This window comes from Microtus ochrogaster, chromosome 6 (assembly GCF_000317375.1).
Source record: "Microtus ochrogaster isolate Prairie Vole_2 chromosome 6, MicOch1.0, whole genome shotgun sequence".
NCBI lineage: Eukaryota > Metazoa > Chordata > Mammalia > Rodentia > Cricetidae > Microtus > Microtus ochrogaster.
The window spans coordinates 46,741,667-46,760,912 of record NC_022013.1 but is presented as its reverse complement, the minus strand read 5'-3'; the positions used below and the strand labels follow the sequence as shown (position 1 = coordinate 46,760,912).

The 19,246-nt window shown below is 44.3% G+C and overlaps 1 protein-coding gene across 1 annotated transcript in view; it reads right to left on the bottom strand.

Moving 5' to 3' along the window:
• The window catches only part of Nek10 (NIMA related kinase 10), a 184,255-nt gene that overhangs the window by 159,123 nt on the left and 5,886 nt on the right, over positions 1 to 19,246 (bottom strand). The window contains exons 2-5 of the mRNA XM_013346817.2: positions 12,506 to 12,616; positions 12,192 to 12,252; positions 7,089 to 7,219; positions 5,397 to 5,495 (exon numbers count right to left, since the gene is read on the bottom strand). Of these exons, the coding sequence (XP_013202271.1) occupies positions 5,397 to 5,495; positions 7,089 to 7,219; positions 12,192 to 12,252; positions 12,506 to 12,579 (365 nt within the window). The 5' untranslated portion in view covers positions 12,580 to 12,616. The remainder of the gene's footprint in view (positions 1 to 5,396; positions 5,496 to 7,088; positions 7,220 to 12,191; positions 12,253 to 12,505; positions 12,617 to 19,246) is intronic.

Genomic DNA, 19,246 nt, shown 5'->3' with positions numbered 1-19,246 from the left:
AGGCGGAGCTCAAGGACCTGCAGAATAGGAGTCCAGCCTTTGGATGTTTTTAGTCTAGGAAGGTACTAGAAGGCTTTGAGCAAAGGACTCACTCGAGCTGACTGAGATTTTGAAAGGATCCTTCCAGAAGCCGTGCTGAGAAGGGAGTAAGGAAAAACCACATGGAGAAAGCAGGGGCACGCAGATAGCTTACTATGACCCTGCAAGGCAGAAGCGCCAGCAATCTGACTGGCTCAGGAGAGAGTGGGGACTAAAGCTGCCCCAAAAGTCCTGTCTTAAGGAATGATGCCTTTAAATGACAAAGCAGGAAGAATCTGACCACTGACATGTGAAACAGGGGGATTTACAGCAAGAAAGCCACTAGGAGCCTGGCCAACAGGGGAGATGAAACAGGGTCGTTGAGAGACTGCTGAAGTCAGCCCTGGTGGCCAAGGTCTATAACCACAGCACTTGGGAAGCTGAGGCAGGGTCAGGAGTTCAAGGTTAGCCTGAGTTACAAAATGAGACCCTGGTAAAGAGGGAGAAGAGAAGAAGGAGAGGGAAGGAAAAGAAAAGAGGGGGAGAGAGGGAGAGGAAGTGGGGAGAGATGACCTTTAAGCTGTGATAATGTGGCTCCCGGAATGGGACTCTTATTCATTGCCTGGCTCTCGATAACTCATGGAGGCTGCAAGCACATCTGTCACGCACAGAGATGATGATCCTGGCCAGGTTATGGCTGCTTTGTGCAGTGATCTGTTGGCCAAGGACAAGCAGTTCTTCCCTGGAAAGGCGGAGCAATTCGCTTCCTGCCTGTCAGGCTTCTCCAGGATGAGAAGCCACAGCACGCAGCAGAAAGAGCACAGTACCAACGAGAAGCTTTTTCCTGGTGCCAAATTCAGTTCATCACCCTTCATTAAGTGTGCTCATCAAACAAAGAAAAAAACTGGGGGATGAATGAGACGCGGGACAGGAGGGCCAGCCCACACTCTGCTGAGACCCTCTTTGAGTTCCAACCTTCTCTCATCTACCCCATGGCACCAGCTTGGCATTCTTAGGGTCCTCTCCATCTCCATACCTGGTATGCCTTTTGTGCATGGGCGTGGGCATACACGTGACTGCATGTGTCTTCATGCACTCGTGTGTGTATGTGCGTGTGTGCATGTATGTGTGTGTAATTGTATATGCATATGTGTGTGCATACCTGTATGTGCATGTGTTCATGCATGTGTGGGGTCGTGCATGCATCAGAAACATGTGTGTGTACACTTTTCATGTGTAGGGAAAACTTTAAGTCATGTTGTACGAGAACTAACCACGTAAGAAAGCCGTGTATAGTGGTACACGCCTGTCATTTGGGAGGCTAAGACAGAGGATCATGAATTTGAGACTAGCCTGGGCTACATATACACAGCAAGACCTATCTCAACAAGCCAAGGGCTGGGGATGGAGCTCGGTCATAGAGCGCTTGTCTAGCCTGTATAAAGTCTTTGGGTTCCATTCCTAGCAGTGAAAAAGAAGTAAGAGCTGCATATTCGTTCCAAGACAGTAGCAATAAAAAACAACTTCAGTGGTGAAAGTGTGGGGATAAAAGACCAGGTTTTTGATCTCCAGAAGGTTAGTGTATGCTAACGAAGAAGAGAGCCCAGGGTCATGAGAATGAAGAAGCCTGAGGCAAGCTATGTGATGGGGTCAGAACGAGTCAGGCCCACAGACAAGCAGGGTGCTATGCTTCAGATAAGCCAGGAGCACGGCAGAAACTCAGAGGTTAGAGAGGAATGGGAAGGTCACTCTGACCCTCTTGAGCACAGAGATACAGTTGGTAGCATCAACAGAAGAGACTGACAAGCTGGGGTGTGGCTTAGCAACAGGACACACACTCACCATGTGTGGTCCTGGTTCATCACCAGCACCACAGAGCAAACGAAAGAGGCCAAGAAGGAGTAAGAGGTTCTTGAGAAGAACAGGGCATTCGTAGATTCCAAGCACAGAAAGCCGCAAGCCTGAGACCTGGGGTAAAGTTCTGCACCAGCTGCAGACTGCGCCCTGTGACCAGGAGGAAAACCACAGGCCTCTTTACAGGATGGTAAGGGAAGATTACACCATGAGCATCTGTCTGTTGATTCGATGTGTGCCAAGAACTTCAAACCATAAAGAGATCCTTACTGCGTGCTGGCATGTGGTTCTCTCACTCTGATGAGCCTACACAACCCAAGAGGAGGACCAGGAGATCAAAAGGAAAAGTGTCCTTTACACCATGAGCCGGTGGGTTCTAGTGTCAACACGGACAACACAAGTCCTCCTGTTCACCGAATACACATTACCCATTTTGGCTAGGGACATTCAGAACATTCCCAGGACACTTTATATAGCAATTTCCTTATGATTATAATTTTAGTTTTATAATCTTTATTCTTTAGAAGTCAAATTTCAATAAGAAAAAGAGAGAGTCAGTCTTTGCAAGGGAAAAGTCCTTGATGAGGCTATCCAATCCCAAGTGGTTAGTTTGTCCTAAACTTGTATACAAAGGAGTAACAGTAAGCATGCTCAGAAGAGTACAGTGCACATGTGTGTGTGTGTGTGTGTGTGTGCAACAATAACAATCACAGAAGTAAAGGTCATGGACTTGAAAGGGGTACAGAAGAGGACACATGAAGAGATGGAACAAAGGAGTGGACATGATATAAATATAATACTCATGTATAAAATTCTCAAAAATTAAAAGTTTAAATTTAAAAAAAGGTGGTAGTGGGTTGGCCAGATTTATTCTAGCACACAGAAGTCTCTCTAGTATATAAGCATATGGCCATAAAAATATGCTACTGTTTCATTTTCAATGTGTTTCAAATTTGTGGCAAATACTAAGGGAAACTTGATGTAAAATGATAACAATAAGGATGACAACTTATCTGTTTGGGGGAAGTAAAGGGTATTTTTGATCAAATAGTCCTAGTAAATGAATTGGACAAGTCTAAGTAAAACCAGAATATCTGGGTTCTGTTCACCTCCGCATAGCCATATGCAAGGAAGAGAAGCTTTCTTCATTATTCTAGAATAACGATGCCAGGAAAAGGCCAGATAAATGAACTCACTTTGAAATAACATCAAATTTAGTAACCATGCCTAACACAGAATGCATTCTAATATTGCTGACGAAAAAGCATATTATATTTAGTAAAACTGCCGTATGACATGACCTGACATCCTTTAACTCATGTTTGGCTTAGAGAGCATCCTGAGATTCCTTTCTGTAAGTATATTAGAAGGACTTGTCATTTCTCTCAGTCTTTGACATTCCACACACAGCTCTTGGAGTCCCATCTTGTCAACCTCAGATGCCAGTGTCCCAATCCTACCACAGATTTGTGCATCAAATTCTACCAGTTCAAAACCAGTTTCAATAACTTCATGAAGTTCTCCATCTCCAGCCCCATGTGCCAGGTCATTTCATGAGCTCATTATACCACATTATAATATAGAAGTTACGTATCAGTGAAACACAGACCAACAGCAAGCAGGCACATAGAGGGGCAATGTAGGCCGTCAAGAATCTGTCAATATTGTGACAACCATTACCCCTGCACATTCTCATAACAGCTTGGTTTTAGATACCAGGCAGAGGAGATGAATGTATTTCTCATATCACACCCTACTACAGAAAAATCATGGTAGGGCAGAAAGAAAGGCAGGATGTTCTTCTGCATGTGGACACACATCCAAAGCATCCTACCTCGCGTCCAGGCAGTACTTCCTTGTGGGACTACTGTGAAAGACTTGCAGGCTTACCCTAGCTGACTCTGGTTAACAAGCTTAGTTGCAAAATGGGGAATAACCACAAGCCATTCTTAGAAGAACCTCGAGAGCAGGTGTCTGAGCATGTGGATTGGGAAGAACACAGCTAGGGGGTGCAAAAAGGAAGATTGGGAAGAACACAGCTAGGGGGTGCAAAAATGGTACTGACTACTGGGCAGAAAGGAAGGGAATCAGCAGGAGCCTGATCCACAGTCAAGCCCAATTCATAATTTATTATGCTTTCGGGGTGAAATTGATATTCCAGTCCTGTCAACAACCAGAATTGGGCCAACGTCTAAAGTCCCCACCTACCAATCTCATCCAGTCTTTAGTTGTCTGACTGGAAATGATAAATATCTATGTTTCCTCTTGTATGAGAATATGGGCAATTGTTTTGTTGAGGAAGAAAGGACCACACAACATGTACCTGAGTATTTTCTCCATCTTCCTTCTCCTCGGTTGCCTCATCTCTTCTTGGGAAAAGGTAGATGCTCACCAATCTGAGTAAGCTGAATCTCTGCCTTTCAGTACATTAACCCTGATGTCCTCAAAGAAGGGGGCAAAGAAGCCACACCAAAGAGCTCTGAGATGTAATTATTCTATAGATATAAGGTAAGAGGAGGTGAAAGTCCTGCAATCTTAACAGAATTAGATGAGGTGAGGGACAACTGGAACCTCAACACTTAATCCAGCCTTTACCCAACTCTGATTTCAGAAGCAAACTGAACACAGACATTTATAGTATCCCAGAATGACACAGCTTTTAAAACCTGACATCCTAAGTTCTTTCTCATGTTGCAAAGGAAGAGGGGCTTAGCATTCTCTCTCCAGAGCTGCTCCCATTACAAACCAGAAAAGTATGTGTGGTCTAAGATTCCCCATCAATCACCCATACTGGGACATGAGCACTGGAGGTGCATGCTCCCCTTTCTTTCTTCAAAGCCCAGGCTGAGGGAGCCCGTTTAATTGGTCCCTGTGTCAACTGCCAAGGTGTAGCACAAAGGGTGCTGCCATGTCGTCTGCAGTGTTAATCAATGTCTCTTTATAACAACTACACCATAAATCTTCCTTGAGCATCCAGACTCAAAACGAGCACATTAAAGAAAATAGTGTTTTCCCCCATCTTACCTGTCACCAAATTCAGCTCAATTCAGAACCCAACAAGTGATTCTAGGGAGCACACACAGCAATGACTCACCTATCCCTGTTCACATAGCCTTTCTCTGCTCTTTACATACACATGTATATAATTAATAATTTCTTTTAATTATTGATATTTTAAAATAATTATATTAGTTCTCTCTCCCATTTCCTTCCTTCAAGCCCCTCCCATGGACCACCCCACCCCAACCCCCTGCTCTCTTTCAAGTTTATGGCTTCTTTTTCTTTAGTTATTATTATGTGTTTGTGTGTCCATATGCTAAATACAAACACACATATATGTAATAGCAATAGAAGAAAAATAAATAAGCCAGTGTGTGTGTATATATGTATACATTTGTGACTTATTAGATTCCTAAATACTGCAGTTGCACTGTGTTTCCTGTGGACTACTGTAAAGCGCATTCTCCGTACAGGATCCAGGACACACACCTTGGGTACCGCCTGTCTTTGGGCCTCACCCTTACCTGCATATGAGTCTGTTTCTCACCAGAGCCGTAAAGATCTCCTGAAATAACTCATGCTGTGGGTGTTTGCTGAAATTCCTCTCATTCTTGTAGTTTATACTGAGATGGAAAAAAAAAACAGGAAAATGATTTATAATAAACATTATCTGGGCTAACAATGTTAGCAATGAAAACAAGGGTCATCTACATGGAGACCAAATATTGAGAGTCTTAAGGTCAGCATATTAGGAAGGGCAGGCGGCAGCTGTCAGTAGAGACTAACGGTAAAGTTGATAATAAAGACCCCGCCCAGGAGCTGATGGCTGAGCTGGTAAAGGAGTTTTCTGAGCAAGTCCAGGGACCTCAGTTCTATTCTTGGGCCCACATAAAAGTAGGAGAGAATCACAAAGCTGTCCTTTGAACTCTACATGTGCACCGGGACACATGAGCTCACACGCACACACACATGTATGTGTGCACACATGCACAAATGCATACTAAAAATGTAAAAAAAAAGGGCTACTTTTAAGATTAAGGCCAAATAAAGTAAAATTACATGCACAGCACTTTAAAGGTAAGTTCTCTGCTATGTGTCATGGCATCTGCCTTAGGGGACTTTCTATACCATTGAACTGTACGGTGCTATGAGGCAAGGTAAGGGCTGTAATGGTTTCTTGTAGAAGATCACTGGTAAATTGAATATGCAACAAGACACTTTTGGTTTTCATAAGTGAAAAACATGAACCCATGAAACGTCATATGGTTTTTCCTGAAACTGATCAAGTTCATAAAATGCTGGAGAAACGAGCTAAACCAAACAAGCAAATGATTGTCCCAGAATATCCATGCTGACACTTGATGCCATTCAATATGTACATGGCTCTGGCCAGCAAATGACCTGAACACAATGTCACACTGAAAGCCAGCTCCCAGGAAGGGAGTGGCCCACAAGAATGTAAGCTTCTAGAAGGTCTACACGGCAACAGATGAAACACAGACTAACACTCTTTGGTTAAGCCATGATAGTCTCTGCGATTGAGAAACTCAGATTTTAAACTACCATCTTTAAAAAATGTCCTCTCTCTCTCTCTCTCTCTCTCTCTCTCTCTCTCTCTCTCTCTCTCTCTCACACACACACACACACACACACACACACACATCTCTTTCTCTCACACACACATCATCTGCGTGCATGTGTGCATGCGTGTGTGTGTGTGTGTGTGTGTGTGTGTGTGTTATAAGGTAGAAGTTAGTTCTCGTCCCAGGGATTGATCTCTGACTGTAAAATTTGGTGGCAATCTCCTTTACCCATTGAGCCATAGTGCCAACCCAACTAACATCTTCTTTAGCTGCCACATCTGTCACAGCAGCAAATTCTTTAACACCTTTTCATCACTAGATAGATGGAGACACAACAAAACCAAGACCAAGCTTGGAACTAGACTGACCCACCCATATAGACATCTTGGAGCAAGTTCTTCAGCTGGCAACTGTTGACCTCCGGGTCAGCAAGATGTCCTGAACTCCCTGGACAGGTCCACCTTTGTCTGTCTGTTCAACTCGTTACTTGGGCTTTCCCCTCCCCACAGGAACACTTTCCATGTAGACTAAAATTACCAAGCTAAGAATACTCAGACTTTAAACTTTCCCTTCTGTGATCCATTTAAATAAGCATACTTGGCTAGGCCTCGGACAGCAAGGAGGATTTCTCACCTGAAATTTTCAAGTTCAACGGCTTCTGTGGACTCATGCCAATGACCACGGGCTCTGTGTCCCCCCGCCTTGATGGCAGCCTCAGACTTCGTCATGCTATTTGGGGCACTATCAAAGTTAATGGCTGGAAGCTACAGAGATGGAAACAAAGAGTTCATGGCCTTTAGGGTTCATTCCACACGTGATAGAACAAGTCACAGACTGGGAAAGGGGGAGGGGAGGGCCAAAGGAGTGAGGGTGTTCCCACTAGACCAAAAATTGAGAAGACGGTTTTGTAAGTGGGGAGGAGGTTCCCAAGATTTAAACATCTTTAACTTGAACATTTACTTGCTAGCTTGGGCCCTTTTCATCACTAATGGCATCACATGCCATAGCTCACTGGTGTGTAGAGTCTGTCTGTCTCACACTACTGACATGAGCAGGAAAACTGTGCACTTTTGTTCGGTGATATTTCCCAGGGCACGTAGGGATACAGGTTTGGGGTGAACCTGGCCGGGAGAGATTTCCAAAGCGTCTTGTGGGCTGCGGATATGCAGCTGGAGCATTTCTGGATCCAGAGAGCACACACTGCGTGGAAGAGTGTCCCCTGCCTGCCAGTGTCCACCTGTTCACCAGGCGTCACACAGGAACCGCTCTCGGCTGGAACAGTGATACTGATGACGCTGATTGGAATGTCTGAGAACCATAACGAAATCAGTGTGTTCATCATACCCAGAATGCATCTGTGCCGCTGCTCACAAGATCAACCCGGTTGTTCCATCAGTCATCAGGACTCACACACCAACAGTGGCTATGGTTGATACAGCCTTAAGATTTGTCTTTGGTACAATACATAAACTTGGGTATAACAAACTGTGAACTAAATACGTCCCATAATCAGTTAGTAAACATGAAGTAAACAAAGCACAATAAAGGATCCATTTCCAGTAAATTATTACATTGTACACAATTACAACTGTAGAAGATACGTTAGAGAAACCGATAGACAACCACCGTTTCCTTATGTAGGCGGCTTTCCTCACTTCCTGAAAGGCGGTCAAAAGGGAAGTGCATGATGAAAGTGTTGCTGCTCAGTAGTTAGCCCCCAAGGTGTCTCCTTAGCTCCTAGCCTCAGCTGAATTTTCAAAACAGTGACGGGAAACATTCTATGTATAAAAACTACCTGTGTATATCAGCTCAGGCACCCAGTCGATGCCCCTTGTGAGCAAGTGACCAAAAGAAACCAAGCAGGCGATATTTGGTGATGAAGCTGCACTCGCTATCAGGTTCTGTGGGTTTGAGTCAGCTGTTAGCTAGCAGTGTGACCTTGGTGGGTTTATTTAATCTCTGTGTACACCGGTTTCCATGTCATTGAGGCAGAAGTAATAATAGCAGTGCGTAACTCTGGGTTATGAGGGTGAGGCCGGTTAGTGTTTACATGGGACTTGCTGTGAGCGGGCTCAGCTCCATCTGCTTTATAAACACTCTTACGAGCCTTGTCATCACCGCCAGGAGTTCACTAAGTAAATACGTTTGTCCTTACAAGTTAGGTGATTCCCAAATGTGGGCTTCTAACCCAAAAGACATTAGACATGAAGTCATGGCAACAAGTTCACATTTCTAGTAGACAAGAACTGTCATAACACACACACACACACTAATCTAGACATAAAGAATTTCAAAGCCCTTTGCCATTGACAAAACTCCTAGAATATTGTCTACAAGAGAGAAGGTAGCAGGCACATAGCAAATATATCTAAGCCACTCAAAGGAAAGGGAGGGAAGAGCTCTCTGCCTCACCCTGCCACACACACACAGACAGAGACTGGGAGGCTGCTAGTGCTAAGAATCAACTCGGAGAGTCGCAAGAGGCAAGCTGCACTTGGTAGCTACATTTGCAAAGCCCAGGTACTTGGTAATGAAAGCTTTGATACAATCCTCTCCTTCAGATGAAAGCAACACTAGTTCAGAACCCGCAGCAGTTCCCCTACCCCTGCCACCCCCTTCCCAGTGCCCTAGGTGCACTGTTTCAGACAAGCCCAGGGCTAGTGACAGGGCCCAGGTTATAGCCTGCTCAGGCCTTGCGAACAGAGTGGACCTTGTTCATTGCCCTTACCACAGTCAAGTACACTGTCTAGCCTGAACCTCCGCCACCTCCCAGAATTCAGTCGCCCTGAAAATGGAGTGCCATCTGCCTGTTCTTATGTTCCTAGTACATCACACAAAGCCAACAAATAGCAGCTATTCAAGTGTGAAGCGGTTGGATAAATGCCTGCTTTGCCCCCAGCCAACTCTGCCATGCGGTTAGTCATCTGAAAGAAGTTCACCCGGTCCATGAACCTGTTGAAGACACATGGAACACTAGACATGGAGAGAAGTCCTGGATGTGCAGCAATCAGGGGGGTCAAAGGGCAGAGCACAAGGAACTTGAAGCTACTGCATGGGCTTGAGAAACATTCTTCACAATTAGTGCCCAGGGCTTGTTATGGCAGAAAGTAAAGAGACAATGGTCATGTCCCCAAATCTGCCAGGCAGAGGGAGTCCCACACAAGACCAGTTCTGAGGTGACAGATCTGGACAGGCAGTCAAGGCAGTGAGCAAACTGCCACAGCGCAACTCAGCAACAGGGTAGGCGGCCTGGCTCCTTGGAGAATCAGAGAAAGGACGTTCGCTTCTCAGCAGCTCTGCCCAAATCACAGGATGTAATTTTTTTCCTGGAATTTCTAATAAGTGATTATCGCAGCCCATTTGTAAACAAAAAACAAAAGATATGATTTTTTTTTTAAAAAAAAAATGCCCATCAGCAGGATTCTGAGACGTGGACCCGACTCACAAATATCCCTCCGAAATGGATCATGGGACATCTGAGAAGCAAGCATGTCCATACATGCATATGCTGTTGGGGGTTTCTTACTCTGACTCTCCCGGCCCTTGTCTTTCATCTTGTATTCAGTCCTGATTTTAACTTAAGATAAACTTCCATATAGTGTATATCTTTATGTGCTCCTCCATTCTTCCTGGGACAAGCCGGGTACGGGGGACTCTCTGAGCTGTCCTTCTGGAACCCTCTGTGTCAGACACGTATCTACACTGTTTTAGGAAAGGCAAACAGAGCTCAGAGGAGCTCTTGTTATCAGGATAACAGAGGCAGGGAGCTTTCACAAGAGAATGAGGCACAGAACGTGGGAAGCTTAGGCGCCTTCCTCCAACTGAGGCTAGTCACTGCATGCCCTCATGGCTCTCTGCTTTCTAAGTGATTCAAGTATTTTAAATATGGATTATTTATATACGAAAACTTAGCAAAAAAAAAAGATATGAACTTGTTAGATATATGACTGAGAATTCCAAGTGGGCAAAAAAAAAAAAAAGGAAAAGCATGATCATTAACTTTGATCAACCCTGCCAGGTAGGAACAAGGAAGGGAGTGGTAAGATGGAGTCAGAATAGACCTGGCCATTGTGAACGTCAACATTGAAGGCTTTGAGCCCCAACCAAATCCAGAAACACTGTAGGCATTTCTTTTGCCTCGTCAGGAAGGTGGGGGGCTAAGGGGAGGTGGGGAGGGTGGGGGATGTTCTTGCACAAGGTGACCCAACTCCCAGGTCACAGTTCAACTTGGGAAAAATGACCACAAACTTGTGGAAAAGATAAAACAGTGTGGGTCAGAGGCAAAGTCAAAATTGCCGACAAGGGGATGGAACTTATCTAAACCAGAAGACTCTCCATGGGGACGGAGCTCCAGCTGGGGAAGGCACCTGAGTGGGGAGGAGGGGGCAGTAGATTTGGGACTAAGGGATAGGACAGAAATCACAGGAAAAAGAAGTATAGGAGAAGAGGCCAGGCGATAGTAGGTTGGGACGCTGTGGTCACACTGGAAGATGTACAGAGGGGGAAATGGGATCTATGACAAAGCCATAGACAGGGTCCCTTCCTTCCTCTCCAAGAAGAATGGATGTGATCTGGGGCAGTTGGTGGTGGGGGCTCAAAAGCAGTGAGCTGTGAGTGAGCTAGAGATAAGTAACTTCCGGAACATGCCGATAAGAGGAATCTCAGGGGTCTTGGAGCATAAAGGACACAGAGAAAAGAGCTCAGAGCAAAGCTATTTTAAGGACACTTTGACTCATTCAAGCTATTTTCAACTCTAAGTTGATTTTCTAGTTCATTGAGAGGCATCTCCATGGCTAGGGCACAGAGCGCAAGGCTAGGGGTGTCTAGTTACAGATTGTATCCCGTGCACAGACTCTTATCTGGAGATGGTCATTTCTCCGTGCCTCAGCTTTCCCATGTATGAAAGTGGATGTTTCAAGTATGAAGAAGGTAAAAGTGCAGCCAAGGCACCAGTGGGGAGCAAGTATTCCCTAAGCACGAACTGTCCTATCTGTTCTTCAGATGCCACCAAATCTTGAGGAAGTCATTCTCTAGAATGACATGGTTCTCTGGTACATTTGGATGGTACAAGATAAAGCATCATAGCCGCATTGCCAACCTTATGAACTCTTACACAGCCTTCGGAGGCAAAAGACCAGGGCTCAAACCTATCCCTACCACTGGATCTGCTGCTGCCATTTTTAGGACTGCTAGGTTGTTTCAACACCATCTATTCTCATGACTTCCCAAGGTCTTCTAGAAGCAAAGCTAAAAAGTCAAGTTAGAGACGAACCAGGAGTGTCGTTTCCTCCTTGACTAGTGTAGAAGTGCTACCACCAATAGCCCAGACCTCATTCCCTCATTGGTGGGGTACAATTTGAGAAGCACCAGGGGGCATTTTTATTAAAGAGAAGGATGGCAGGGTACAGAGAGGATTAAGCTGTGGTAAGCTGGGCTTTGGAGAGTAAATTTCCTTGAAGCTCCGACAAAGGTAAACATTGGTATTTGATGATGGAACCGGCTGTTTACAGACGGAAGAGTTCAAGTTCTGCTGGGTAGGATACATAGGGACAAGCAGAGGAATGAAAAGGCCACAGATGCCAACTCTTGGCAGAGCCTGACCAAGGGGAGAGGAGCAGCCAGAGGGAACAAGAAAAGCTATGGAAGAACAAAGAGAGTGTAAGCAAGGGTGTGCAAGGGACACTTTCAGAAACACGCGGGGTTTGTTCTCAAGTTGCAGCCTTTGAAAAACGCTACCTGCTGTTTGCTCGACTGAACGTTCAAAAGGCAGCGAAGTCTTTTCAGGTCTGAATAGTCCCTAGGAGAAAGAACAGCACAGTGTTAGCCCACAGAAAGATCCGGGCGAACAAGGTCACATTACCAAGATGGCACAACCCCTTGGAAGCCTGCCTCTGAAGGTAAGTGCCTGCATGTCAACCATTTCTTTCCAGACTCTAGAATGGGCTGAGTGTTTGAGCAAACGCTGCAACTCGGCAGTCAATTTTCTCAGGAAGCATTAAACCCATTCAACACTGCTACCCCCAGTGGCTGACTGGGGAACGCTTAGTTACCTGGTGGTGGTCCCTTGCTGCTTTTTATCGGCTGATTTCTCTGTGATCTTCACCTTTTTGTCTTGATCAGGCATTGTAAAACATCAACGCCTCAGAATCAACATCGCATTCCTTGCAAAGTAAAAAGAGACATCTTTTAGTTGGGTTATGTGATCCAAAGGGTTCTCAGTTAAAACAGACAGAAGTCATCCATGATGTCTATCCGCACATGTAAAAGTTAATCACCGCAAGTAGTAAAATGAATGTTATTGAGTCTTTCCCTTCCAAAGGTCTTTCTTAGATAGATTTAGGCCATGTCACCAGCCTGTATTTTCTGACACATGCTTGATTATAAGTATTCTGGACAATTTTTCACAAATATTATTCTGTATGTCAGTTAAAGCACGCTCTTTGGGACTTACAAGTGTGCCGACTAACAGATACTTGAAGCTTAGTTGACAGTAATTTTATGCAACCTCACTTGTCTTTCTCGAAGTATTCTGAATTATATATACAGCACGGGCTCACAGGAGTCCTCACCTACTCTGGGTCGCGTCCCCAAGTGTCTCTGAGAAAGCCACACCCACTCACAAGTAAGCAGTCAGTGTCCCCATGTTGCCGTACTTCCAGAATTCTTTATGAAGTTTTTTCACTTCGTTTTTTTGTTAATGTTTTAAAGATAAGGTCTCACTAGCTATCTCTGGATGTCCTAGAACTTGCTATGTAGACCAGGCTGGCTTGATCTCATGGCAGCTCGACCGCCTCCACCTTCCCAGTGCAGGGATTATAGATATGTGTTATCATGTCCAGCTTCAAGAGTTACTATTTTTTCCTGTTAAATATTTCTTTTCCTTAAGGGATTTTTTTTTATTTATCTGTGTTTGTATACCTTCCTGAATTTGTACGCACTACATACCTGTAATTACCTGGGGAGGTGGAAGAAGGCTCCGGATAGCATGAAATTGAAGTAACGAGCCGTGTGAGCCCTCTGCTATAGATGACAAGAACTGAACCAGGGTCCTTTGCAAAACTAGTAAGTGTGGAAGCTGACATATGAACAATACATGGTAACCACAGTCAAAATCATGGTCAGTGCAAACGTGCACAGTTCACGACTTTCCTGACTATCCAGCAGGATGGTGGCCTGCCTGGAAATACAGACAAAGGCATTTCAACACTCTGAATTCAGCAGCTTAATATTGCCTTGGTTACTTTTCCTAGTGTTAGTTTTAATCCTACTTCTCCCCAGCTCAAAAGATATGAGTTCACCAATACACAGTTGTTGACCTGTTTGCTTTTTAGCTGATTTCACGTCTCAGCTCTTCTCATTGTCATAACAGCAACAAAAGGATGAAGATGCTCATGGCTTCCTGCTGTCGTTACAAAACACCTGACATAAGACAGCTTACATGCTGAAAGGTTCTAGTACATGGCTACAAAGATCCATAGTCCTCAGCCCTGCTGCTTCCAGGGCCACCAGGAAGCAGAGAATCATGGCGGTGAAGCATGTGAAAAGCTACTCACAACCTGATGGACGGGAGTCAGCAGGGGAGGGGATCAAGAACCAGATATAGCCTTCCAAGTCAAGCCCCCAAGCTAATGACTTCGCTTCCAGGCCACACTTCCTATGCTGGAGACAGACCAGCATGCCATCTCTGCCCCCTAAGGCTCGTAGCCATCTCTGAGTGCAGACATCATGTAAGCCACCTCCACGAGTCTCCGAACAGTTCCAACAGTGTTGAAAAGTTCATAGCCAAAGTCTCCTCTGAAAGTCCAAGTCCGCTGGCACCCGTGAATCTCTACATCTCCCAAGGAAAGAGGCTCAGCTTTAAGAGGAAATGATACAAAATAGACATCCTCATTCCAAAATGGAGGAATAAGAGACTAGCAAAGAAAAGTTGAAAGTCAGCAGAAAAGACATTAAATTTTGTAGCTCCGTGTCCAAAGCCCAGGGTGTATGAACACCAACCAGCCAATAGACCTTGCCATTTGTAGCCCACACACACTCTTTCGGGTGTGAAACACTGATTCATTCACTGTTTGCCATGCTCCTCAATGGACATTCTATGTTCCTGGCATCTCCAATACCCTTGAGTCTCCACTGCAACTCGGGCATCCCTGTTTCAGGGGCTTCTCCCTTTAAATATCTTTGCAGCCTCGGTGACCTTTCAACTCTTGAATTGTGTGTGTCTGCCAGAAGCAGCACCTCATAAATGACACCAAGGTCTGCCACTGGCTTTCCCAACAGGTAGGCCTCATTGAACTACTGTCACATTGGCCTCTAAGGACCTTGGCAGTTGAGTGTGGTAAAACGAATATCCTGCAGTAGCCCTGGATATGCCCACAGGTGTTCTCTTCAACTTTCATATGCTAGCCTGCACGTGTAGGGTCTTGCCAGCTCCTAAAGTGTCCGCAAGGCATCATTCCTTTGGCACCAAGGCAAAGTAATTGACATTATTTTCATGCTGTATTCTTCTGAACTCCAAATTTCTTCATGCTTCCCTGTGATTACAAGTTTTTTTTTATGTTTTTCTAAAATCTGCATATTTTCTTCCAATTCTCATTATACATTTGGTTAACTGTGTCTGTCAATAGTTGCACCACACATAAATGTTGGGATAACTTTGCTTCCTACACCAGATTAATTAGTCCATAAAATTTTTATATTTTAGTTTCATTTTGTGTGTGTGTGTGTGTGTGTGTGTGAAGCATGTGCATGTGTGTGAGGGTGCCAGAGGAGGCCAGAGGCATCAGATCTCCCTGGAACTGGAATTAGAGGTGATTATGAGACATGGGTGCTGGAAATCAAACTCAGGTCTTCTAGAATAGTATTATGTTTTCTTTAGAGCTGAGCTATCTCTCAAGCCCGGCCCATCACACTTCCACAAGGTCTAAGAATACAAACAATAGTAGACAACTGGACTTCCAGTCCAGTTCCCAATGAAATCCATGTTCTTATTGGAGTCTCATGACTATGGTCTTTACTATCTATCTTCCTGTCAGTGTTTTGAGATCCCTCCAGAATAATCATTACGCTTAGTTTACATTTAATGACTTCTCTACTCCACCTGTACCATTTCCCAACTCCTCCCACAAACTGATTCCTACAAACCAAAGGGTTTAAAAATCACATGATCACGTTTAGTGCCAACAACAACCCTGCAACTTTGTACCACTTTCGGTGCTCATCAGATTTTCCACTGTGACAAAATTCCTGACACAAATGACCTAAAAAAGGAGAGTATGGGAGTTTGAATGTCATTGGCCCCTAAGCTCATACAAGGCAGCACTATTAGGGGGTGGGACTTTGTTGAGGTAGGCTTGCCACTGTTACAGGAAGTGTGTCACTGCAGAGGAGGGCTTTGAAGTCTCATATATGCTCAAGCCCAGTGACTCAGTTCACTTCCTGTTGCCTGCTGACCAAGATGTAGAACTTTTAGCTCTAGTACCATCTGTCTGCATGCCACCATGTCCCACCATAATGATAATAGATGAAAGCTCTGGAACCTGAAGTCAGCCCAGTAAATGTTTTCCTTTGCAAGAATTGCTGTGGTCATGGTGTCTCTTCACAGCAAGAGAAACCCTAAGACAGAAAGGTTTATTTTTGCCCACTATCTCAGAGGTTTCCATCCATTATTCTATTCCCCCTCTGCTTCTGGAGTGGGGGCAGAACATCATAGGGATGGGCTACTCACTTCACAGAAAGGAAGCAAAGACAAGTAAGAGAAGAGGACCAGTCATAACCTTCAGATCCATTCCTTTTATGACCTGCTTTCTCCATCTCTACCTCACTTCCTAGAGTTCCAAAGACTTCCCACCACAGTCTTACCAGTTTGCATGGACAAAAGAGCTCATATCAAAACTCAAATGAATCAATAATGTAGGAAATAGAAAATTGAATATCATGTTGGTTTAATTAAATCGAATATCCCAAAATTCTGATTTCTTTTGTATGCCACAATCAGACTTTAATGTGTTATTCAGGCCTGAACAAAAACCATGTGCTATTGTCTTAGAATTGCACACTTCAATGTAAAGGAAAATCTAGAGATGTTTCGAGGCAAAGGATTGACAATTGAAGGGTATTTCATTGCAACAGACTCTAGAGAAACTAATAGTTTTGAAATGCACAAATACAGTATACTGACTTTAAAAAATAATTTTTCCAAGATAGTTATCATATTTGTGACAAACAGTTGAGCTGGGATCAAGATTTAGAGGCCAAGGCTTTCGTCACTGGTGCATAGCAAGAAACAAGACACGATGAACACTTTAGAACTTAGCTAGGATATAACACCATTAATTAACTAATCTAACCAATAGTTGCTAAAAATTTACACTGTCTAACCTCAGTTTGAAGTTGACGATGCTAAGAGAGACAGGTGTACAGTTCTACCGTAAGCAAAAAAAACCCACTCATGAGCTTTAGGACACGTCTGTGAGTTACTAAAGTAGAAAATACGTTTAACATATGTACTGGTGTGCTGGTTAGTTTTTTTTTCTAGCAACATGACACAACCTAGAGTCATTTTGGAAGAGGGAACCTCAACTGAGAAAATCCCTCCATCAGATCTGAGTCTGTGAGGCATTTTCCTAACTAATGACAGATGTGGGGAGGACCAGCTCACTGTGGGAGGTGCCAGTCCTGGGCCGATGGTCCTGGATGGTATAAAAAAGCAGGTCCTAGGAAGCAAGTCAGTAAGCACCGTTCCTCCACGGTCTCTGCTTCAGCTCCTGCCTCCAGGTTCCTGTCTTGAGTTCCTGTCCTGACTTTACTCAGCAATGGACCCTAATAGGGATTTGTAAGACGAGACAAACCCTTTCCTCCCCGAGTTGCTTTTGGTCCCGATGTTTATCACAGCGATAGAAAGCAAAGTTAATACAATTACCATGAAAGAAAGAAAGAAGTAGAAATCATGAAGAATGAACTGAAAATTAGGGTAGAAAAACAGAAGACCCTACCTACCTATTGTATACAATATATTTTTTATTTTTTTGGTTTTTCGAGACAGGGTTTCTCTGTGGTTTTGGAGCCTGTCCTGGAACTAGCTCTTGTAGACCAGGCTGGTCTCGAACTCACAAAGATCCGCCTGCCTCTGCCTCCCAAGTGCTGGGATTAAAGGCATGCGCCACCACCGCCCGGCTTGTATACGATATTTAAACGTGCCTCAAGTCAAGAATCTAATTTTGCTTTCTCTCCATCAACATCTCAGAGTTTCCCCTACCCCCCAAGCGCTAAGGGAGACCTATGCTCACCACACTGAATTCCTCAGCTTTCCTGCTGCTACAGCCTGGTTGACCAAGCGGGCCCAGTTTTGTGGGGTTCGTTGGCTTGTTTTGTTTTTAACAAGAACTTCAGTTTACATGTCTTCCTGTTGAGCAAGCATATAATCTGCGCCTGCAGAGGCCAAGGGTGCTAGGAAGACTCTATCCTAGAATCTGACATAGAGGAGGCCGAGGCAGTCTTTTGAGTAGAGACATAGTTGGTAAAGCCCCTGAGGAAAATATCCCAAGTCATATAAAATCTACGAACCATTATGCTCTGGGTCTGATTGTTTTTTTTTCTCCTCACCCCCTGCATCTGACATAACATTTACATGTAACATATAGTAGGGTTATAATACCTAAAATTAAAATAATCAGGAGCATGGTATGGCTTAAAGAAGAAAAGGCAGAGTCAGGCAACGGTGACAAACATTCTTAATTTCAGAACTTGGGAGGCAGGGGCAGGCAGACCTCTGTGCGTTCAAGGCCAGCCTACAGAATGAGCTCTAGGACAGCCCAGAGTTACACAGAGAAACCCTTTCTCATAAGCAAACAAACAAACAAATACAGTAGCAAAGGTAGCAGATGAGGAAAGTGTGCAAGCATTCTGATGAAGGAAAACGCCCTCTCTGGTGCTATCATACTGATATCTACCCATCATTTATCAGATGATAAAGCTAAGGACCAGAGGTGGAATGTGTCTAACCAACAACACACAGCACTTTTAGAAGAGAAAAAAAAAACAAAAAACAGAACCCAGTTCACCTTAATGATCTATATATCAAAGGAAACCTCTGAAATAACGGGGAGATAAGAAACCATTGGAACTGGCCCTTAGTAAAGGGCAAAGACAAGACAATTGCTGTTTGCATTAACTTAATCTCCTAGATTCTGGGGTACTTACAAACCCCTCCTCATTTATCCTAGCCCTCATGTGGAGTGTGTAAGATGCTGTATCTTAATACCCTCACACAATGGAAAACAAAGATTCGGCTGGTACAGTATCCAAGGTCAGGAATGAGTGGTCAGGCAAAGCGCATATTATTACTGCCTTCTTTCTGAGTCATTATTTGACGCCTTCATATGTAAATAGTTTACACTTCAATCAAATATCTATTTAAACATATAGTAAGGGAAAGACAGAACCCAAATTTCAAATAGCAATCGACCTCTCCCTTTTATTCTTCAAATAGTTATACATAAGCAACTCCACCTAGTAGGGGAGGACAAATTGTAGAAGCAGCTTTTAGCTTTTGGAGCATTGAGACATGACATTTCCCCAGGGACCCCTTGCTAGGGACTGAAAGGCTGGAGCTTCTCCTAGGAAGCGACTGGACATAGTTTTAAAAGGCTAATATAGGCCGGGCGGTGGTGGCGCACGCCTTTAATCCCAGCACTCAAGAGGCAGAGGCAGGCGGATCTCTGTGAGTTCGAGGCCAGCCTGGTCTACAAGAGCTAGTTCCAGGACAGGCACCAAAGCTACAGAGAAACCCTGTC